At 38.3% G+C, this 24,702-nt stretch overlaps 3 protein-coding genes and 1 long non-coding RNA gene across 4 annotated transcripts; 2 read left to right on the plus strand and 2 right to left on the minus strand.

The window, feature by feature from the left end:
- Positions 1–3,218: 3,218 nt before the first annotated feature.
- Positions 3,219–5,368, minus strand: LOC141343511 (trafficking protein particle complex subunit 5-like). The gene is made up of 2 exons (XM_073848078.1): positions 4,910–5,368; positions 3,219–3,761 (listed from the first exon to the last, which is right to left on the minus strand). The coding sequence occupies exons 1-2, from the start codon at positions 5,180–5,182 to the stop codon at positions 3,465–3,467; spliced, it is 570 nt and encodes a 189-aa protein (XP_073704179.1). The 5' UTR covers positions 5,183–5,368; the 3' UTR covers positions 3,219–3,464.
- Positions 5,369–5,702: 334 nt separating this feature from the next.
- Positions 5,703–6,579, plus strand: LOC141325520 (uncharacterized). Its single transcript, XR_012353777.1, has 2 exons — positions 5,703–6,164; positions 6,273–6,579. It is a non-coding gene; the product is annotated as an uncharacterized lncRNA (long non-coding RNA).
- A 2,353-nt stretch (positions 6,580–8,932) lies between these two features.
- Positions 8,933–11,379, plus strand: LOC141343521 (E3 ubiquitin-protein ligase TRIM35-like). The gene is made up of 6 exons (XM_073848089.1): positions 8,933–9,395; positions 9,886–9,981; positions 10,239–10,469; positions 10,551–10,573; positions 10,655–10,773; positions 10,865–11,379. Exons 1-6 carry the CDS (start codon positions 8,994–8,996, stop codon positions 11,353–11,355), a joined length of 1,362 nt encoding a protein of 453 aa, XP_073704190.1. The 5' UTR covers positions 8,933–8,993; the 3' UTR covers positions 11,356–11,379.
- A 1,176-nt stretch (positions 11,380–12,555) lies between these two features.
- On the minus strand, positions 12,556–17,714 carry LOC141290963 (interferon-induced very large GTPase 1). The gene is given in 4 exon segments (XM_073823150.1): positions 12,556–15,948; positions 15,950–17,323; positions 17,473–17,555; positions 17,681–17,714. Coding segments are annotated over 4 exon segments (4,884 nt in total).
- Between the last annotated feature and the right edge of the window lie 6,988 nt (positions 17,715–24,702).

A 24,702-nucleotide genomic window follows, 5' to 3' on the forward strand; every position in this document is an offset into this window, starting at 1 on the left:
TATTGAGACGGACAGGCTTGTGAAAACACTGAAAGAGTGTAATTCAAATCTGTTTTCGTTTCATAATTCATGTCTCATTGGTTTGCGTAACTTGATTTCAAACTTGCGCCGAGAATGACCACTAAGCTTGATAGGTGAAGTCAGATCCAGGTCACAGCAGGCTACGGAAGCCTTAGTTCATATCGATCTTCAAATAGAAGCAGCCGATTAGTCTACACATCGCCGTTTCAAGTCAAACAATACGCCTCGCAAGACAGACGTGGTTAATTTATGAATGAAAGTATGAAAATTATGTCACAATATCATGTTGTTACGTATCCTCGCGCTTTTTAAAGTGGGTATATACGCAAATCCTTGACCTTTTCTAGTGGGTATACGGCGTATACCTGTGTATCACGTAGAATAGACCACTGCTCTAAATGTTTTTGTTCACACTCAGTGCCGCCAATATGGCTGATTGATGAAGTGTCGTGAAAACACTAGTTAAATGTCCAGTTTTCAAATGTTTTAAAAAATTGTTTTGTTTTTTTCTTGGTTATGCAAACATTAAAGGAACATTACATTTGATATTTTTCAACATTATGGGAACATGACCTTTGAATGTTCTTTAAACATTCTGACATAAATAGTAACATTTAAAGGTCCCATATTGTACACATTTCTGGAGGTTTATTTTAGTTGTTGATGTCCTTAAGAATATATATTAGCGGTATAAGTGCCAAAATCCATCTCAATATATTTTTACAGCTCCTTTTTTAGGAGCTCTGTCAAAAACAGGTCGATTTTGGCCCATCTAATTAATATTCATGAGCCTCTCTTCTGATTGGCCTGTTGTTTTCTGAGTGACGCACAGCCAGGCCAATCACAGGTAACTACGGTCATGTATCGTTGTAGCCGAACCCAGAGCCATAGAGAGAGCCTAGCCTGCTGATACTCAACAAGATATTTCAGACTGATCATTAATGTTTTTTCTTTTTCAAACACCGAATGCAGTAAGCTACATAACTGTTGTTTTAGTAAAGCCCCTTTCACAATGCGCGCTGATTCTGGAAAATTATGGGAACGAGCGCTGTGTGAACAAAAGCCTAAACCATAAACCATAAAGGCAGTGTTGTAGTGATGATGCACGTTACCCTGCGACTCTTCACAACAAAAAAATACGTGCAAAGTGGAATGAAGCGGCGATCATCAGGCAGAGCCAGCTCCTCACTATCAGCGCTGAAGCACAGTTTGTTCAGGTTAGTTTCAGTTTAGTGAAACGTACGCGTCGCATTACATCTCACATCCAAACGTCACATGTCTTTATGGGTTGTGTGTAAAGCACGCACAGATTCCGGAAAACAACTGTGAATGAACCAAATCAAACAACTCCGGAACAAATCATGGGAAACATTATCCGTGTATTTACCGGAATCGCTATGTGAAAGAGGCTGAAGTTGACGTGCCACTGGTCTCTTATATTCACGGTGTTCTGAAGCCTGTGTAATGATGTAGTTTCGACATCTATAGACTGAACAGGGTTTTCTCGACTTGTTTTCGTGTTGTTGTTGCTTAGCAATGGCATGGACCCGATGTTGTCTGGGTTTGACAAAAGGGGGGTGGGACGGTGGTTGGCGCTCGGGGCGGTGACTGAGTAGATCGGACGTCACATCGTTACGGAAGTCACAGTGGCTCGTGAAAATGAACAGCTACTTTAAAGGAACCGTATGTAAGAAATTTATGTCAGTTAATCATAAAATGGCCCTGACATGTCACTAGACATTAAGAAATCATGTTCATTTCAAATACTTATATCACTGACAACAGTGGTCCGGCCAGGATATTGTCATTTAAAAGTGAGAGTTGCAGCCCTCAACTGATGTTATTGTTATCGTTTTGTGTTTTGGTCTGAGGCGCCACCCTCCAGCTATCGACCAATCACGAAGTCAGTAGAGTTTTGTGAGACGGGTTGCCAGCTCTGTCTGCTCTAGTTACAGCTACGAACGGTGTCGGATAAAACATGTATAACGTTACAAACCTAAAAGACCTCGTTATGTATCCGAAATACGTTGTGACAAAGTCCGAAATAAAACAAGGATTGGTATAGGAGATGCCTTTGAAAGATGGAGACGGCTGAAAACGGAGAAGAATTTGAAGATTGACGCCAACGTTGCTGATTTTCTCCTGGACAAGTAAGATTCATCTATGTTTGGCTAACTTTGCTTCCGTACACAGTGGATTTTCCACGGTCGGCAGTACTAAATCCGTTCATAAAAAGCTTTATATCGCACCACTAGCAGGGTATGAAAACAATCTATGTTCCGACTGAACTGTGGTATTACAGTACATCTTTGCGAAATATTTGGCTAATCGCCAACTGTAAATTTTTGCGATACATAATTACTTCGCAAAACATCTCTTGTGAAGCATAAACATAATTAACAGAAGAAAAACAAATTACTGTGTAGGACTCGTCACTTGAAGCTCCTTGTTGCAGCCTACTCCTGCAGCTTAGCTGGCAACCTCGAGTCAGGGGGGAGGGGGAGGGGAAACACCGTTCTACAGTATTTTGAAAGTGATTGCAGTACCAGTTTTGGCCACAATCCTACATACGGTTCCTTTAAGCAGGCTGTGTGCAGTTTACTGTGGATTGATTGTTTTGAAACTCATATGGTAGTTACATAGCCCCTAGACCTCAGTTATCATGAAACAAGCCAGGAAATTTCGATTTTGGCAATATGGGACCTTTAAAAAAATGCTATAAAACGGATGTGTAAACTTGATTAAAGACCATATTTTACTTTAACAAACTTTCTAAAAATGTTTGCCACTTTTAACTGACCTTTTTAGCTACAGGAATGTATTGTTTGGTTTGTACATTTCTAACATAATACAAATTATAAATAAATTCTAGAATGCAATTAAAATATTTCAGCATTTTAGTGAAAAGTTAAATCAAAAATGTACATAGTGTTAACAATGTCAAATTATTTAGCTTGCCTCTTTTGCTTTATTGACAGCAGCACTGGAGCTACATAAATCTGATGATCACGATTGAGAATACAATCTTGAGCTTCAATTAAATATATATATATATATATATATATATATATATATTATATTTAAAGTCACATGATCAGTGACGCCCATTTACATATTAGTTGTAAAAATAATGGAGGGGTGGTTGGACCCCACTGTATTTTCAATCATGCATAACTAAACAAAACATAGAAAAGAAATAAGAAGAAACAACTGTTTTAATGTTCAACTTATGGCCAAACATACCAGAGAATAAACAGAAATAGCAAACACCTGACTTATAAACTGTGACAATTAAAAATATTTTGATTTTGTAAACACCACATATTGTAAACAGCATTTTGATCACAGTATTCAGTACTCTCAATACAATCGTCATACACAGCATTGTTGTATCATGACAGCTGATAGTAGGGGACCCATAAACCATTTCTTACACCCAGTTTCTATTTTCCATCCAGTTGTTTATCTCTGGCGATGACAGCTTCATCAAACTTGATCATGAGCGTGGTTCCCTTGTGCCAGTGTGCTGTGACTTTAGCCGGGAAGCCGCTGTGAGTGAGAATGGCCTCCACGATTCCCGCCGTGAACGCGGCACAGTTCAGTGTACTGTTCTCTTTAGGCACAGAAATAAAGGCATTAATCACAGGCTCTTTTTCAATGATGTAGTAGGTTTTGTCGTCGTCATTGGCCTGTTCCAGTTTATCCGCTTCCTTCCCAAACAGAGTCTTCCAGACAGACACCTAGAACAATTGACAGATTTAATGAACAGAAAGGGATCCAAATATATAGTTTTTATACAGTTTGCATGCATTGCGGTGTACATAAAGACAGGCAGAAAGATAGAAAGATAGATAGATAGATAGATAGATAGATAGATAGATAGATAGATAGATAGATAGATAGATAGATAGATAGATAGATAGATAGATAATGACAGAACGATAGATAAAGAATAACAACGACAGAACGATAGAACGATAGATAGAACGATAGATAGATAGATAGAACAATAGATAGATAGATAGAACGATAGATAGAACGATAGATAGATGGATAGATAGATAGAACGATAGATAGATAGATAGATATAGATAGATAGATAGATAGATAGATAGATAGATAGATAGATAGATAGATAGATAGACAGACAGATACAGAAGAATAGATAGAGAATAACAATGATAGAAGGAGAGATAGATAGATAGATAGATAGATAGATAGATAGATAGATAGATAGATAGATAGATAGATAGACAGATAGATAGAACGATAGATAGATAGATAGATAGATAGATAGATAGATAGATAGATAGAACGATAGAACGATAGATAGATAGAACGATAGATAGATAGATAGATAGATAGATAGATAGATAGATAGATAGATAGATAGATAGATAGACAGACAGAGAATGACAGAACGATAGATAAAGAATAACAACCAGAGAATGACAGAACGATAGATAAAGAATAACAACGATAGAACGATAGATAGATAGAACGATAGAACGATAGATAGATAGATAGATAGAACGATAGATAGATAGATAGATAGAACGATAGATAGATAGATAGATAGAACGATAGAACGATAGATAGATGATAGATAGATAGAACGATAGATAGATAGATAGATAGATAGATAGATAGATAGATAGATAGAACGATAGATAGATAGAACGATAGAACGATAGATAGAACGATAGATAGATAGATAGATAGATAGATAGATAGATAGAACGATAGATAGATAGATAGAACGATAGATAGATGATAGAACGATAGATAGATAGATAGATAGATAGATAGATAGATAGATAGATAGATAGATGTGTATTTACTGTTATAAACATGCACTAAGTGTAAAGACAGTTCTTGTGAATTGTACCTTGATGAACAGCAGTATATTGAGGACTTTGGTTTCTCTTTTGCCGTTCTTCTCTCGCAGCACCAGCACGTCCAGCATCCGGGCTCCGACTCTCTGTCCCATGTCCGCCAGCCGCGCCTGCAGCTCGGACACCGAGTACACGCGACTCTGGCAGTACTGCACCATCTCCGAGAACAGCAGCGCGAACGCGCTCAGGCTCACCTCCGTCTTCGGTCGAGTCAGAGCGCGCTCCAGGATCGCGGATTTCCCTTTAGTGAAGCGAATGTCCATCATTCAAATCTGACACACAACCGACGCGTAGCAGTCGTGTAGTAATTTCAAGAAACGGCTTAACTGTAAACATACAGATATGAACGAGTTGCCTACAATTATTTTTGGCCCATGTTACCTATTATAAATCACTTAAAAGTTGTAAATCATACTAAATACAACATCTTGTTGACGTCTTTAGTGTTTCTTCTTCTGCTGCTCAACTAAAACAGTGTGAAACGCTCACAGCGACACCCAGTGTGCAGAAAAACATATTCAAAGTGGTTGAGCTCCTTAAAAAAATATTCATAAGCCTTCACCATCCATGGCAGGATTAATTGAACTTTTTTATATTGATGCATTGGGAAGATTATATGTAAAATAGCTCAACCTAAAGCACTTTGAAGTTAAAAACTAAAAGCGAAAATTTTAAACAGGAATAAATTCGGCAGCTAAATCCTACTGGGTGAACGTCACGGCCAGGCTTTTATACGCATGTCTGGGGTTGGCATTTCTTTCCTTCACACAGGAACGCGGAAGGAAAGCATTGCAGCGTTGGAGTTTCTGGGTTAAATTGATTTGTTTGAGGTATTCAGATTTTTTTTTTAATATTGTTTGCTAAATATATTGTGCGATATTGAAACAATGCAGATTAGAGAAATGTTGTTCTTATGCGGCAGGAGCGCAGTTACCACGTGTTTACCACGAGGACATACCGGAGTCAGTAAACGCATTGCATATGTTTGAGAAAATGATTGTAATATAATGCAATGGGTTCATAATGAAAGCCTGGAACTTTGTAAAGAAACTTGTACTTTGAAAATCTCCTGGTTAATGTTAATAGACGTGATTAGACGTTTAACCCTTATTTGTTCTGAATGTGCACACTTCTAGAGCCCTGCGTTGCTTGTCGTGCATTGTAGGGTGCATAATGTGTGCTACAGTACAGCAGGGTCTCTATTCCCTTCTCTGTGTCCTCATGAGAGCTGAGATGACAAAGATCCTGGTACAGTTTCATTCTAGAGCTTCAGTGCAATATTTCCGATGAGTAAATGAAATGTAGGCATGTGCTCACTGCAGACTATTTCATGCCTTTATTTCTGTTGATTTGCAGGAAGGTGAGTGGATGAGAAGACAAAAACTCCGAACATTGCTAATCAGCACCATAATATGTGGACAAAGCATGTGAACAAATCATTTTGATGAAGACTTGATCATGGCAGACTCGGGAGAAATTCTGTGAGCTTCAAACGCATCAACAAACAAATAAGTAAACTCTTTCAAATAAAGTGCCTTGATTCAGTTTATTATCAGGCCGAATTGACAATTTATGGTTGAATAGAAAAAGTTGTAGTACAGATGCCTGGTCAGACAAACTATCAATAAAAAAGACTAATAAAGACTTTGTTTGACATCTGAAACTCCGTTTCTTGATCTTTATTCATGACTTTAAGAAGACCATTGCTTGCTCCATGTCAACACGACACGATTGCTGAAATGTCATTAGAAAATATAATTAATTCTCTACATATTACAATAAAGCTTAACTATTTTTTGGCTCAAATTGCATCATAGAATGTCTAATTTATGATCTAATTCATTTTTAATTGAACTAAACTAAATTCTATTTTGGGAAACTATGTAATGTTTAATGCATGTCATGTTGTAAATTACAATGAATGGAACATTTTCTTACTCTTTGCATTTATCATTATGGTGCAGTTATCCTATTTGAATCGTGATAAGTTAAGTCAAGAGTAATCTGATATCTAAAATGTGTAATGTAACGGATTACGTTACTGGCTACAATTTCTTGTCATGTAATCTGGAATCAGTAACGGATTACAATTTGTAAGTAATCTACCCAGCTCTGTAAGTAGCCTACCTACCATGGTTAAACTATGGCTAGTGTAGCAAGACCATGGTTAATGGTCAATTGAAATTTATTGGAGGCAGCCATGGCCTGATAGTCAGAGAGTTGGGCTTGTAACCTAAAGATTTGCTGGTTCGATTCCCACACCAGCAGGAATTGAAGGTGGGGATTGTGAATGAACATCGCTCTTTCCATCTTCAATACCAAGACTGAAGTGCCCTTGAGCACTGAACCCCCAGTTGCTCCCCGGGCGCTGGAGCAATGGCTGCCCACGGCTCCGGTGTGTGTTCACAGAGTGTGTGTGTGTGTTCACTTCTCACTGCTGTGTGTGTGCACTTGGATGGGTTAGATGCAGAGGGCCAATTTCGAGTATGGGTCACTTGACAATACGTCACGACTAGCGACTTATCCAAAATCGCCCCTATTCACTATTCCCTACATTAGTCCACTCGTACAGGTCACTTGAAGGAGTGAATGAAAACGAGTGAGTAAATTTGGATATTAAGTGCACCGAAAGGACTGCCACTTTATAGTTTGCTTGCTGTTTAATAATCATTTAAAACAGGCAGTTCCAGTAGTAAGATTAAAGGACTTATCTTGAACTCTGTCACGGAAATTACGTATAAACCCTAGTTAAACAATATAATAATTCACAACAAATTTGTATTAGCTGTGGATGAGTGCGTTGTAAAATTAACCGATGGATGATTCAGCAGCGGGCGCCATCTTAGAACACCACTAAAATGACTGTCCTCTCAAATAGTGCCCTATTTGAGGGTATAGGGACACAGGCCATGTTTTTGATTTCAAGTGAGCAGCTGTGTGTGGTGCATTGTGGGATGTAGGATCTGTGCATAATACAGTTAGTATAGGTCGAAAAGCTCCCATCCCATTTTCTCCTCCAAAATCAAGATCATCCTACAACGCTGTTTTCCCTTTTTTGTAACGGCCGTTTGGCCTTCTATGCACGTTCACTTTGTAAACACTGGGTTGGTACTTTTGCAGTGATGTCGGATGATTTATAGGTTAAAAAGGTATACAAATTATTTTTAGAAAGTAACCAATTGTTTCTTCAAAAAACATAATTTCTTTTTATGACTGAAGAAAGCCAGACATGTGGGCACTGATAGCCTTTTGGGCAGCGACTCTACATACAGCGCCGTTACGCTCCGGGCGTCCCGTGTTCGAATCCCAGCTCGAGGACCTTTCCCGATCCCACCCCCATCTCTTTCCCACTTCGCTTCCTGTCATGTCTGATCTGTCCTATCACAATAAAGGCAAAAATGTCAAAAAATAAATCTTAAAAAAAGAAAGAAAGACATGAACATCTTGAATGACATCTCAAATATGGCGATCTTATTCTTTGCAAGATTCAGTCACAAATAATATAGTTCTATTGTTGGTAGGAATAAGATTAACATAAGATAAGTCATAATAATTTGACTAGTTTTTTCATTGTAAGAAGTCGCAATATTCTGCTGTTGTAGAGTGTTGTTACATAAACTACAGCAGCGTTTTAAGTGCATTAAATCATTAACCAGATGAACAACGCCTACAGCCTATTGTCAACGGCCAGTTCTCTATTGAAATGAATGGGATCATGTCGCTTTGTCACTGCATGTAACAAGGTAATCAACTTTAAACAGAGTCTTCACACAGAACTGAAGCACCAGAATTGACTCTTTCCATCCATCCATTTTGTGTTGTAATAGTTTTGACTGCTAATCAATACATATTCTAAAACACTATCCTTAGATCAATGTCAAATGCAGCAAAGGGTCAAAGAACATGAGGTACAAACAGACAAGATAATAAAAACGCAGAAACTCCGCCTTCTTACAACACTGACAGGAAGAGACTGTTTCATTATTTCTCCATCTGCTTTGCTGCCTCTTGTGAATTTCTGGAGGAAAAATGAACGTTTGATTTTGAGAATAACTGGATCTCCTGACAACAGCAAAAATGGCTTCACTAAATGTTTCTGCAGATGAACTTTCTTGTGCCGTGTGCCGCGAGATCTTCAAGGATCCTGTTATTTTATCATGCAGTCACAGTTTCTGTAAAGAGTGTCTTCAACAGTTCTGGAGAACCAAGGAAACTCATGAGTGTCCTGTCTGCAGGAGAAGATCCTCAAGAGATGACCCTCCATATAATCTTGCATTAAAAAACCTTTGTGAGTCGTTGCGGAGACAGGGAAATGAGAGGCGTTCATCAGGATCTCAGGAGTTCTGCAGTTTACACAGTGAGAAACTCAAACTCTTCTGTCTGGAGGACAAACAGCCGGTGTGTTTAGTGTGCAGAGATTCAGAGAAACACATCAATCATACGTTTAGACCCATCAGTGAAGTAGTTTCTTCCTACAAGGTAGGACAGCATAAGGATTTTGATGGCATGTTTGTACATGTTTGTTGTTTAAATTTGTTTCCCTGTTTCATATTCAAGTACATTTGCCTTTTTCAAGCAAGTATGTACAAAAAAATAAAAAATAAATAAATAACCAAAAAAACTGCATAATTGATTTACAAATATCATGCAAATTACAAGATCCAAAAATACCTTTCCTTATCACTATTAGTCAAGAGCTGGCATATTTTATCGAGCCATATCATAACGTGCCCGAGGACAAAGGTTCATTAGCAAACTATATATAGCCATGTCTGAAAGCGTTAAAACAAGTTTATTGAAATTAGTGGCTAGTGGATAAAAGAAAGGTTAGGAATTTATGTCTGTAAAAAAAAAAAAAACATTTACTAAATAATACTAAATACGGATATGTTGAACTGCCTGAAAATCACTAAAATTCACAATCTCCCAGTAACTGATGTTTTAGAGATTTTCACTTTGTCAAATTCAGGAGAAGCTCAATACAGAACTCAAGACCTTACAAGAGAAACTGACACATGGAGAGAAAATTAAAAAAGAGTTTGTGAAAACAGTTCAACACATCAAGGTGAGGAAACAGAATCAAGAGTCAAATACTCAACAATGCCAACAGAGTTAATCATAATATATATTAGGCACACTTAGTGTACTAGTGCACTTAGTGTCATATAGTTTACCAGTTTTAGGCATTTATGTGGAAATGAGGTTTTTATTATCATGAGTAACATAAATTCAGTCATTGGTGCTGCAGATGATGTGATGTGTGTCTTTGAGATGATTGTGTATGTGATTTGAGCATAATAAAAAAATGTGATTTGATTTTAGTCTCAAGCTGAGCACACAGAGCGTCAGATTAAACAGCAGTTTGAGAAGCTTCATCAGTATCTCAGAGATGAAGAAGAAGCTACAATCACTGCACTGAGGAAAGAGGAGAAGCAGAAGATGCAGATGATGAAGGAGAAGCTGGAGGAGATCAAGAAACATATCTCAACTCTTTCACACACAATCAAAGACATGGAGGAGATGATGAAGGACAATGACGTCTGCTTTCTAAAGGTCTGATTTCAGATCATTGATTGATTGATTGATTGATGATTGATTGAGTTGTTGATGATCAATGGTGTGTTTGTTCTGCAGGAGTTTCCAGTCTCAAAGGAAAGGTGAGTGATCTGCTGGTGTCTCTGGTGTCTCTGCTTCTGATCCAAAGCCACTGCAGTTCTGACTCCTGAATGTTCTTCCAGAGTCCAGATCTCACAGCCGGATCCACAGACGCCTTCTGGAGCTTTGATTCATGTGCCACGTTACTTGGGCAACCTGCCGTTCAGAGTCTGGAAGAAGATGCAGAAAATCGTCCAAAACAGTGAGTCTGGAGAACATCTGTGCTCTTACACTTACATTGGAAATTGGTGAAAATTTTACAGATTTAAAGATCTCTGATTGTGTCTCATCAGCTCCTGTGATTCTGGATCCAAACACTGCGAATCCAGATCTCGTCCTGTCTGGTGATCTGACTAGTGTGAGACACAGCTGGAAGAAACAACCGCTTCCTGATAATCCAGAGAGATTTGACTCTTTTCACTGTGTTCTGGGTTCAGAGGGTTTTAACTCAGGAACACACTGCTGGGATGTGGAGATTAAAAAGAGTCGATGCTGGAATCTTGGAGTAACTACTGCATCAAACCAAAGGAAGGGGCGTAGTTTCTTTAGCGCTGATGTCTGGAGTGTGTGGTATGGATTGTATGAACCGTCTGGTTTTCCTGTTGAAGAGGATCTTGAGCGTGTGAGAGTGTATCTGGACTATGACAGAGGAAGGGTGTTATTCTCTGATCCTGTAACTAACACACATCTACACACATTCACAACCACCTTCACTGACACTGTCTTGCCATTCTTCTGTTGTTATAGGTTTTCCCCTCTAAGGATCTTACCACTGAGTAATTAAAGTTACAGTCAATAGCTGAAGTTAATGTCATACGCAATATGCCCACAGACATTTCAGAGTTGCTACAGTCATGGAAAACCTGGAAATATCAAGTCATTTTTAAATTGTGATACCCAGGCCTGAAAAATACATTAAAACTCAAAAGTTAAAAAGTTAAAAATCATGCATTTCTTTAATATTTAATAAAAATGATAGTTTAAAACACATAATGAAGGGTTAAAGTAAGCAGTGCAGCTTTTAGTCTAGCATCTAGTGGTAAAAATGAGAAACTGATAAAAAAAAAATTAAACTTTGTTAATTTTTTTTTGTATGCAAAGAAAACGAAGATAATGACTTTATTCAACAATTTCTTCTCTTCCATGTCACTCTCCTCCACCATTCAGGAGAGTACCACAGGTGCACATCTGGCTTGCGTCTTTTAGTTAGAACTGAACCAAAACAGTGCCATAATTTAACCAGAATGTGTCTGACAGACCAAAAGCCATTATTTAACCATATATATGCCACACCTATTTTTATAAATGTAAAATACTCATTACACAATAAACAATTTTAAAAGCAAAAGATGATTTCATTTTTTATAATAGCATTTTAATAACAGAAGTAACAGAACATAACAGAAGTGTGCTGATATTGGTAGTAATGTGGGAAGTTTCAAATGAGTTAATAAATGTACAATAAGTGTTACTTTTAGTATGTCTTACCAGTCTTTCTTACTCACAGTCCAGAAAAAGGAGAGAAAAACGATATTAGTATAACAAAATTAGTATCATATAAGATATTATTTTGAATATTTTGAATGAATGACTGCAAATCAAAACATTTTTTACACCCAAGACACAGATTGAGTGCTGCTGTGTGGCTATTAAAAACATGAACTACTCTACTAAATGGCTATTTTAGACATATAATACTTAATAATATACATAATGAAAAAATGTAATGTTACAGCAAAAATGATGTTCAAATGTTCAACACCTCGGTTCTGGAGTCATTGATTTTTTTTTTTTTTTTTTTTTTTTTATATATATATCCCCTCTGTTTCTCTTGTAATTTATCAGTTGTTATACTAGAATTGGACACTTTTAGATTGAGTATTGTCTTTTAACGTTGATTACTTCATGTGTAATAGAAACTAATTTCTGACTGTGATCTGAGGAGAATTCCTGCGATGTACAGTCTCCTTTTATATCTGCTCCATTAGATATATTGATCCAAACTCTCAATAGCTTTCTGTTTTGAGTATTTTCTCCATTCATCTGGAATCTCACCACTCCCCTCAAAGGTTTTATTGTAGAGCTTTTCCAGATTGTCTTTGAATCTGCACACAAACCACTTCCAGTAAGGCAGTTCAGAGAGATCAGGAGAGATGCTCCAATCTGCAAAAACTTTTCCTGCTCTTCTGTATTCTTTCCAAGGGACTCCATCATCTTGATAGTCATCTTGATAAAAATACTGACCGCTGCTTGCTACTGCTGATGTGCAGATTTGTACAGCCAAGTTTCCTGTTCCGATGTAACTCAACCCTGTAATTCCGGTCACTCTGTGGAAATCAACAATGTGATCTCCATCATGGTTTCCTATGGTGCGGGTGCAGGTGGCTTCACAGAACGGACAATGAACCCAACAGCACTGACAGAGGTGATCAATCAGAAGCTGATCTGGCCTGAACTTATAGTCCAGATTTACTGGAAATGTCTCAGTGCTGAAGCTACTGCTAATGTCAGAGATTAGAGCAGTAAGTGCTTGTTTTATCACATCTTCTAAGAGGGTGAAATCAACATCATCATGTTTGACTCCACTGAGGTCTTTTTCAGAGAAGATCAGCTCATCTGAGAGCTGCTGTGTGAAACGCTTCAACCACAAACCAACATCTCCACTGTTGACTTGAACATGTTCAGTAGATTCATGAGCTGCTTTCATGATCTTCTGCTGCAGGAGTTTAATGTTCTCCTTCATCTTGGGTAAAACACTGGCACTGAACTTTTCAGTGATGTACCGACTGACTTCATCTCTGATGAAACTCTTGAAGTGATCTCTGGGAGTAAGAATGTAGTCCATGTATTTGTCAAAATCCTCCCCTTCTGCCAGTGTCTTCAGGATGTGTTTCTCCAGATTTGATCTGTTTCCATTCAGTGATTCACAGTTTGATCTCATTTCATTTGCCACATCTCTGGCAGTCTTCTTGTAGACACTCTGCTCAATGGGCTCTTTGAGTTTCTGACAGATGATCTCACCAAAAATGGCAGCTGATATTGCTCCATGACAGTATTTCTGGAAGATACTATAGTATTCTTCTCTCTCCTTCTCAACATATATTACAGGATCATTGGCTTCTCTAAACATCCTGTGTTGGTCAGTGATCATCTTGCTTGCTCTCATACAGATGGAAAGAACCAAATCAATAAAGAATTCTTTCTTGAACACATACTTCACCGGTCCTTTCTCATGTTCTGTTACTCTCTTAATGATGCAACCTGTGAGTTGTTCAGTGCAGCTTTTGTTGTAGCCCATCTTTGAAATGTTAAACGACTGAATCATTTTGTCTGTCTGTAGAGCAACATCTGTGGTGATTGATTTTATTTGGAATTCATTCTCTTTTGATAGAACATAAACAAACTTATCTTTAGCTGATCTGATGGCATTTGTGAAATATCCACCAGATCTCTTTACCTTTATGTAATCATAGTAACTCAACACTGAGAAAATATCCCTCCCCTCCCTCCAGTGGTCTACATTAGAACTTCCATAGGCGTCACTGAGTATCTTTCTCACATCTTTCATCAAGTGTATTTCTTTGATCGCAGGAGTGTCTCTGATGATTTTCTTCATACTCTTTTTCCAAAGCAAATCAAACTCCTTCTTCAGTGTTTTTTCATCTTTTGCTTTGTCTCTGAGTTTTAAAGCAAGTACTTTGCTCTTTTCATAGAGAGTGTTTTCATGAAGTGTCCTCTGAGCATCAATTTTTCTCTGCAGGTCTTGCTGCTGAAGAATCCCATTTAATTTCCTCTTTGTTTCCCTCACAATGTTTTGCTGAATCTCTTTGATTTTGATTTCAAATAATGTTTTCAAGTGAATCATTATGTGTTTATCTGTATCTTTCTCAAAGAATTCTGACATTGATTTTTCCACTTCTTCGCTTGTCTTCTTCAGTTCTTTCTGAAGATCAGTTTCCTCAACCTCATGAATTGCTTCATTTTCTATTTGGTTGTACAGTTTGTTCTCAGTCTCCATCATGGCACTCCGAAGACTCCAGGACCACTTGCTGTATTCGGTCTCCAGTTTCCTGTAGGCTGAAATCTCCAGAGAATTTCTAAATCTGAAGATGTAATGTTCATTCAGTAAAGCCTCCCAGGTATCTTGAAAACAAACTTTTAAATATGTCAGTATCATTCCATGTGAATTTGCAATATGAGAAAAAATATATTTATTTAGTTCTTGAATATTGTCACAGTAGTCTGGGTTTGGTGGTGCCATTGGTGGTCTGCCCTCCCAGAGCTGAGCAAAATACTTCACATCATTCCGAACATCAAATCTAATGACATCACTGAAACATTCTGCATCATAAACTTCATCTTTAGCAGCAAGTTTTGTCATCTCATCCAGTGTCTGCTGCAATTGTCTCCTTCCCTCAAAGTTTTTCTCTCCAGTGTCTGAAACGTTCTGATGCACAAACACACAGCTGGGATTCAGTCCGACCTTCTTCATCCTCATAAAGGTCTGAACAACAATCTGAAGAATGTCCTGCATCTCATACAGGTTTTCTCCAAAGATGTTGATCAGTGTCAGATTTCCAATTCCAACAACAAATCTGGCCAATACATCGTCACGATTTCTTGTTGATCTTCCAGCCAGAGCATGAAGACCCACAGTTTCAACAATAAGAATATAGTCAATGTTCATCTTAGCTTTAATTTCATCTGACACTTTGACCAGCTGCATGAAAGCTCCTCTGGTGCACCTGCCAGCACTGACAGCAAACTGGAGTCCAAACATGGCATTCAGCATGGTGGATTTCCCAGAGCTCTGAATCCCTAAAACTGACAGCACAAAGACTCTCTGGTCTCCCAGTTTCTGGATGAGTTCATTGAGAACAGCAGAGATCCAGATCACAGGAACATGAGCAGCATCTCCATCCATCAGCTCCAGTGGAAATCCAGAGATCATCATCTCTGCTGCAAGACTCGGGAGAGATGAGAAGTCAAACTGCAGGTCTTTCTTGTTCTTCTTCACAAATGAACATGATTCATAGATCTGACTGATCTCCCTCATGATGTGCTCCAAACCAAAGGCTGCAGCTTGAAGTTCCTCAGATATTTTCTCATGGCATGTTTATTCAGCTGTCAGTTTTTCAGATTTAGCATGATCCTCTTTGAATTTTACAACTGTTGAATTTTTTTTATTATATTTATGATGTAAAGCAGAAAGGTCAGCTGAAATATGTTCATCCAGGAGAATTCTGAGCCATTTAAGGAAAAACATTTTCTCATTTTCATCATGTGAGTAAATTTTTTTAAAGAAAAACTTCATAAACTCACTGATTTTAAATTCATGCTGCTGTTGTCGGATATTCAACATTTCTGTTTTGGGCTCTACTGATATCTATTTCTTTCTTTTCTGCTTGAGGTCGATGTAGTTCTTTGTTCTTCTGACTCCACTGACGCCACAGTTTTCCCTGATGAGGCAGAAATGATTCTTTGATTTCTGTCAGATCTTTATTCTCCAGTAAACACATCATCTGCTGTGCTGCTGCTCTTCCTCTCCTGCAGTCATCATCATCTTCCTCATCTACTCTGATGTCTGAATGTTTGGACACATCTTCAAGTCTGAAAGTGGAGGATGATTCTGCGAGACAAACATTTATTGCTTTTTTAAGTTCTTCAGATACATCTGACTTATTTCTGTCTTTCAGACCCATTTTAAATGTATTTCTCTTCATCTCAATTACAGCAGACTCATCCTCAGTAAATATACAAATTAGCGGTTTTCTGTTTGTGTACAGGTTTTGGATTGTTGCTGAACTTCTGTCATTCCTGTCCAGTTGTGGCATAAGAACAACATTGACTGAGGCCATTTCAGTGAGGATCTGCAACTGTTTCTCATGGTCTCCTGCATCACCGTGTAGATTACAGACTGCAACACAGTCAGTGAAGTTATCTGTGTTTTTCCCAGAGGGGCAGAACCAGGCGATCTCCACCACTCCATCCATCAGGACTCTGGTTTTGCTGCTGCCTAGGCAGTTCCTGTGGAAGAACGTGTTGTGTTTCTCATTGATCAGACTGTTTATCAGATGAGACTTGGATGAAGACACAGAGCCAAACCTGAAGAAAAATACCATTGGAGTTTCTGCCTTGTAGATCGACTGGGTTCGACTGATGATTTCATTGTTGGTGTTTCTCATCTTCCAGCTCTTGTTGACTCGTCTAAATGTCCAGAGAGGAAACTCAATCTGTCGTGTGAATGGATCAGGAACAAGCAGAGGCAGAGCGTACTGACACTGGGACAGTTTGGTGACCATCAGCTGCTTCAGGAAACCATCAGCACAATGAAACACGGCCATCTGAACATCCATCGGGTGGATTCGCTCAGATAGGCAAGTTTCTTTGTTTGACAAAGACACTGTTTGGAATATATCACCACTGTCTTCAGATGAGTCATTGTTTCTATGTTGTGTTTTATACTGTTCACTGGCCTGATTAACAATAACATTAAGGTATCTTGCTCTGTAGTTCATCCTGAGTAGTTCTTGAAGAAAAATCTGAATCAGCTCCTCCTCAGCACAAGACTCATGTATCTGTAATGAATGTTTAGTTATCTGAAGAACATCTGCAGCTCTTAGTTTCTTGTGTCGCCTGCCTTCAAGTTGAAGTTGGTGAAATAGATGCTGTATTTTTTCTTTTCCAGTCTTTTCCTGCTGTAGGTGTTGATCTGGTCTGACTCCTGTGGTTCTAATATCCTTGTTTTCTTGCTGTTATATAGACAGAATTGATTTTTTTGTAGTTTAATAGATAAACATTTTAGTGTTAAATAGAATTTGGAAACAATTTGCATCACATTGTAAATTCTCATGGAATTAAAGCAAGTATTGATAAAAAGAAAAGCCAAAGTTGCACTTACACATTCCTTTACTAAGTCATTAGATGTAGAGGATTCAGTCATTTGCTCAGAAAGTCGGTTTTCCGTTACACACTGCTCCTCATCTGTAAAAAAAGAAAATAGCATTAATCTTGCACTCTATCAGTAGTACATTCATTACAGACAGCTTTATGTCATCAATACTAATAACTCAATTATTATTATTATTATTTTAATCATTATTTTTTACCTGGAATTTGAAGATGTTGCTCTTTTTCAATCATCTTCTCGGTCCATGACCTGTCTGTCTGAGGAGATTTTTCTCTATGGGAAGATTCATGGATGATGGTGTGAGCTGCAAGCTACGAGTGAATAAAAATAAAATAAAAACTCAGGAAAAACCCAAACACTGCGCGCAGAGAGCAAGTTTTCTAAGAGCCTGCTTGGATTTCCTTGCCCATGATGTATAAGAGTACTTCTGAACCACAAAGGATACTTAAGTTGAAACTTAAGTTGATGTGCTTGTTCACAGTAAGCTTAAATTTACTGTGAATTGTGACTAATAAAAATTGGATTCGCCATCATAGGTAAGTCTAGATCCCAGTACTCTATTTTTTATTTACTATCTCATGTCATCTTTACTCTATACTCTATGTATGTTAATTATGTTAGGTTTTGTCGAAAACAAAAACAAAACAGTGGATAACAGTGTGCACTGCTTTACATTTTTACCGTTAACCAGTTCCTTTGTTAATAAATTATTATTAACATTTCTAAAATACAGTATACTTTTATATTTTAAATGTTTTTGCGAAGTGATATATTATTTAGATTATTTAGTCTGAAAGGATGTAGCATGCTAAGCAACAGTCTGAAGGTCTGACATAAATTGAGTGTAAGTTGTGTCAAGCCAACAAAATAAAACTTACCATCTGTATTGCTTCTGTCTGTAATTGTCTGCCCCTATGTGATCCAAAAACTGCAGATTTTGCTCCTGCCACAAGTCCTAATCCTCCCAGTAATCCTTTGCTTAATCCAGTGGCTCCTGCTGATGCTGCTGATACTCCCAGTGATACTGCTGATACTCCCAGTAATGCTGCTCCTGATGCTGCTGATACTCCCAGTGATGCTGCTCCTGTTGCTGCTGATACTCCCAGTGATGCTGCTCCTGATGCTGCCGATACTCCCAGTGATGCTGCTGATACTCCCAGTGATGCTGCTCCTGATGCTGCTGATACTCCTAGTGATGCTCCTCTTGATGCAGCTGATACTCCCAGTGATGCTCCTCCTGAAGCTGCTGATACTCCTAGTGATGCAATTCCTGATGCTGCTGATACTGCCAGTGATGCTCCTCTTGACACTGCTGATACAGATTGTGATGCTGCTGATTCTGTATGTGATGCTCCTCCTGATGCTGCTGATTCTGTATGTGATGCTTCTCTTGACGCCGCTGATTTTGCTTGTGTAGCTGCTGATTCTGGCTTTGATGCTCCTTTTGATGCTGCTGATTCTGTATGTGATGCTTCTCTTGACGCCGCTGATTTTGCTTGTGAAGCTGCTGATTCTGGCTTTGATGCTCCTCTTGATGCTGCTGATTCTGCTTGTGTTGTTCCTCCTGTTGCTGCTGATTTTGCTTGTGATGCTGCTGATTCTGCTTGTGATGTTCCTCCTGATGCTGCTGATTCTGTTTGTGATACTGCTGATTCTGCTAGTGATGCTGTTAATTCTGGCTGTGATGCTCCTGATGCTGCTGATTCTGGCTGTGATGCTCCCCCTGATGCTGATGATTCTGCTTGTGATGCTGCTGATTCTGGCTGTGATGCTCTTCCTGATGCTGAGGATTCTGCTTGTGATGCTGCTGATTCTGGCTGTGATGCTCCTCTTGATGCTGCTGATTCTGGCTGTGATGCTCCTCCTGATGCTGCTGATTCTGCTTGTGATGCTGCTGATTCTGGCTGTGATGCTCCTCTTGATGCTGCTGATTCTGGCTGTGATGCTCCTCCTGATGCTGATGATTCTGCTTGTGATGCTGCTGATTCTGGCTGTGATGCTCCTCTTGATGCTACTGATTCTGGCTGTGATGCTCCTCCTGATGCTGATGATTCTGCTTGTGATGCTGCTGATTCTGGCTGTGATGCTCCTCCTGATGCTGCTGATTCTGGCTGTGATGCTCCTGATGCTGCTGATTCTGGCTGTGATGCTCCTCCTGATGCTGATGATTCTGCTTGTGATGCTGCTGATTCTGGCTGTGATGCTCCTCTTGATGCTGCTGATTCTGGCTGTGATGCTCCTCCTGATGCTGATGATTCGGCTTGTGATGCTGCTGATTCTGGCTGTGATGCTCCTCTTGATGCTGCTGATTCTGGCTGTGATGCTCCTGATGCTGCTGATTCTGGCTGTGATGCTCCTCCTGATGCTGATGATTCTGCTTGTGATGCTGCTGATTCAGGCTGTGATGCTCCTCTTGATGCTGCTGATTCTGGCTGTGATGCTCCTGATGCTGCTGATTCTGGCTGTGATGCTCCTCCTGATACTGATGATTCTGCTTGTGATGCTGCTGATTCTGGCTGTGATGCTCCTCCTGATGCAGATGATTCTGCTTGCAATGCTGTTGATTCTGTTTGTGATGTTTCTCCGGTTGCTGCTAATTCTGCTTGTGATGCTGCTGATTCAGGCTGTGATGCTCCTCCTGGTGCTGATGATTCTGCTTGTAATGCTGCTGATTCTGCTTGTGATGTTCTTCCTGGTGCTGCTGATTCTGCTTGTTGTGCTGCTGCTTCTGCTTGTGATGCTGCTGATTCTGCTTGCTGTGCTGCTGATTCTACTTGTGATGTTTCTCCTGATGCTGAGGATTCTGCTTGTGATGCTGCTGATTATGGCTATTATGCTCCTCTTGATGCTGCTGATTCTGGCTGTGATGCTCCTGATGCTGCTGATTCTGCCTGTGATGCTCTTCCTGATGCTGAGGATTCTGCTTGTGATGCTGCTGATTCTGGCTGTGATGCTTCTCTTGATGCTGCTGATTCTGGCTGTGATGCTCTTCCTGATGCTGATGATTCTGCTTGTGATGCTGATAATTCTGGCTGTGATGCTGCTGATTCTGGCTGTGATGCTCCTCCTGATGCTGATAATTCTACTTGTGATGCTGCTGATTCTGCTTGTGATGCTGCTGATTCTGGCTGTGATGCTTCTCTTGATGCTGCTGATTCTGGCTGTGATGCTCTTCCTGATGCTGGTGATTCTGCTTGTGATGCTGATAATTCTGGCTGTGATGCTGCTGATTCTGGCTGTGATGCTCCTCCTAATACTGCTGATTCTGCTTGTAATGCTCCTCCTGATGCTGCTGACTCTGCTTGTGATAATCCTCTTAATGCTGTTTCTGTTTGTAATGCAGCTGCTGCTACTGCTGCAGATCCTGATCCTACAATTAGTGTTGCAGTGGGTAACACCTTTCTACACCATTTCACTGCTGCTTTTACTCTTTTTACCAATGCTAAAACCCACTGTAACTTATTTATTACCCTCTGTATTTTATTTACCACCCATTGTAATTGTGTTCTTGCTATTGCTACTATTGCAGCTCCTGCCATTGCTCCTGATACTGCTGATGCTGTTAATGACTGTGCTCCTACCAGTGATCGCAATATTGCTGCTGTTGTTCCTGCTAGGCCTCCTGCTACTGCTGTTACTGCTTCTGCTTCTGTTCTTACTTCTGCTTCCCATAATAAATATAAAATGCCTACTCCAGCTGCTGCTCCTGCTGCTGCTCCTACTACTGCTTCAGCTATTGTTGTTCCTGCCATTGATACTACTGCTGCAACTGCTGCGACTGTCAGTGCTATTGTTACTGTTACTGGTGTTTTTTTCCATGTTGCACGCAGTGTGTATTGTAGAGTTGCCCTTTGTTCTCCTGCTGCTTCTTCTCCTGGCCCTACAACAATGATATCATTATGAATTTTTAACATCAATTGTCATCATCACAGAATAACAAACATCTTAAAATTTGCTTAGCATATGCATAGTATAATAATGTTATGTCCAATTATATAAATTACATTTCTTACCCATGTTGGCTGATTTTTAATCACCAGGATATGATGACTCAGATCTTTCTTGTCAAGTTCACATAGGGTCTGTCTGTGGTTTGCGGCACCCTAGGCAAAATCATGACATAATAATAAAATGTAACAACTACAATCATGAAAACTGCACTGAAAAAGAAATCACTAAAAACAAGCACATACGTTGCTGACAAATAATTTTTTTTAGCATAAAGGTTAAATGTGGGAATGTATAAGGAACAGCGTTTATTTTAGATGCTATTTCACCATTAATTAAGTGTTTTATTATTTGTAATTGCAGTTCACCTAAAAAGAGTCAAATCACAAATGATTGAAAATGCAAATAAATCATGTTGTGATTAATATAAGGTCATAATTTATAATAATAATAATAATAATAATAATAATAATAATAATAATAATAATAAAGTGCTTATCAACTATTCAGAAAACTACATACAAACACTTGGCAAAAAAAAAAAAAAAAAGTGTGGCAAAATAAATGTTTGTAAAAAGTGTGTACACAAAACGTGGGACAGAACTATGTGCAAAAGTATATGGAGGGTAAAAAGCAGCGAAAACCAAGTAAATTTAATTCATAAATACGGCCAACACATATAGGGCCTACATATATTATTTCTATTCTTTTAAATTTAAATTATATGAATTTACGTCTTAGAAAGCAGATCTTTAGTTAATAGGTTTGGTTAATGTACAGATTAATTGCCAGCACTTTTTTGCATCTCTGTGTTAATTAAGCCTATGTTGGCAGTGTTAACGCTGTTGTTCAGGTGACAAGCCTTTGGCAACAGAAGTGATGTTTCTGCTTTATACTGTACACAAAAAGCACCTCAGATAGCCACAAATTAGCTCTTTCTTTGACCTATTTTTTTGCATTTGCAAAATATTTTGGAATCTGTATATAATAAAACAGTACTTAATATATCAGCGATGCTGTTTGACATTAATAGATTATGCTGATTACTTTACTCTGATGTTTGTGTGCGGTGGCCTGAAATGATCAATGACATGGTGGCGCATGGAAGTCTAACAGACAATTGAGTAAACGTCTCTTTTCTGTCCTGCAAAAACAATAAATTGAAAATATGAATTCTAATTAAATTATAATAGATAGGCTACTGCACATAATAAATGCAAAATACATACATTAATGATGACTAACTGGGAAATTGTATTTTATTCAGTTTAGTTATACATGAGAATGTTTCAGCTAAAAATAATACCTCACAGATCATTTATTATACCATGTTGTAAATGGCCATTTTTGGATGAGCTGGTGCTTTCCACCCCATATCCAGACTAGGACAGAGTTTTAGCTTTATCTCAGCTTCGGATAACTTAAAGTGCTCTATTTTCACACACTAAGTTTGTAATTAATTTACTAAAAATTATTCTTTAGTACTTCTTAAGGTAATCTTAAGAACATCTAAGTGTTGGGACAGTGGGGACGGTTGCAACACTTTTTGCATTTCCTTTAGTTTCTCAGAGGCTGTTTGTATTAGAAAGGCAAAATTTTAATACAATAAAGCCACAACTGTCAGCTACTCACCCATATTGCTGCAACATGTGTACATATTATGACATACTTACACTTTCCACTTAAATAGACAAAGTGAAATGTTGCAACTGTCCCCACAATAGGGGACAGTTGCAACATTCAATAAAATGTAATTAAATCATTCTTAAATATCATTTTGCAATTTCCTTATTTTATTTGTGCACAGTCTTTAATAAGGTAAATTGGCTGTAAAAACAAAACAAAACAAAGAATAGTAAATGAAAAACATTGTTAAGTAACAAGTAGCTTCTTTACCTATTCACTTGAAAAAAGGAGATATGCCTAACTATTAAAGGGGTTCAGTAGTATTATCATCATAAAATTACAATTATGTAATGTTATGGCAAGCTTTCAAATCAATGTTGTGGTAAGGGACAGCATGTTGGGACGGTTGCAACAATGTGTTGCAACTGTCCAGACAGTGATAGCCATGATAAAATTGGTATATTAGCTAGACACCATATCACTGACACACACTAGTTATGCCTGTTGCAACAAGGAGACTAAAGTGTGCTTTTAACATACTTTCTCTGTATTAAAAATATATATTTATTTACGACTACTCATAAACCCATCTTTCAAACAATAGTGGGTTCAAGTGTAGGCCTACTACAAGTGGTAAACACAAATACAGAGATTGTATGGTAAAAGCACATTTTAGTTAATTTATATTCATGGTGTACTTATTATAAGTTTATCAGCCTCATATCACTACTATATAGTTCTAAAACATTTTATTATGTTATATTGTTTCTTAATTTTAGGTGTGATTCCTAAAATGCAATTAAAACGTTGTACTGCAACATTACCTAACTGCAGCCAAAAAACAAAAAAACACTGCTCTGAGTAAGTTCTATTAAAACTAACATTACAAAAAGAACAGAAAAATGTCATTTGAAAAAGTCAAACCTGAAGGAATCTGGATTCCAAACAGCAAACTGAAGTTTTTTAGCTGGATGATATAGCCTACAGCAGATGCATCTTTTTGAGTCAGAACAGAGTTTCCCTTTTCCCAAAAATCACATGACATATTACGAAATGGACAAAAGTAGAGGGTCTGGGAGGGGCAAGGGTAACTCAGCGGATATTCCCGTTATTAGACACTAAAAACTCTGGCTGCGTTCCAAATGGCTTTCTTGCTTCCTGCTTACTGTGTCCAGTGCACACTACTCATTGAAGAACAGTGTGTCAAACAGTATAGCAAGATTCTGCGTAATTGGAGAACCTTTTTCGTACTCCACGCAGATCATAAACTGTTGAAATTGGCTGAGAAATGTAAACTTTATTGTACTTTTTTTTTGTCCAAAAAAGCCACAACTCCATTTACTTGCATTTGTTTATTGAGCACTATATGGTACAGTGCTATCTATTGGATTTTACTGACACTGCATCAAATGAAACTGCTGTGCAGTGAGTTTGAAGACGTTGATTAGCTGGTTCAAGTGTGGTTCAAGTGGTTGGAGCTAAACTGTGCAGGACAGTAGCGTCTGTTTTTCTTATTTGAATGCTCTTGTTTAGATGTAAAATGAAAAAGGGTAATGCATCATTTGTTTCTTTCTTATATTTATATGCAGTTTTTTTTCTTTGCATCTGTTCTTATTCATAATAACAGAAAAAAAATAGCTATATTGT

This window comes from Garra rufa, chromosome 1 (assembly GCF_049309525.1).
Source record: "Garra rufa chromosome 1, GarRuf1.0, whole genome shotgun sequence".
In the NCBI taxonomy this organism is placed as follows: Eukaryota; Metazoa; Chordata; class Actinopteri; order Cypriniformes; family Cyprinidae; genus Garra; species Garra rufa.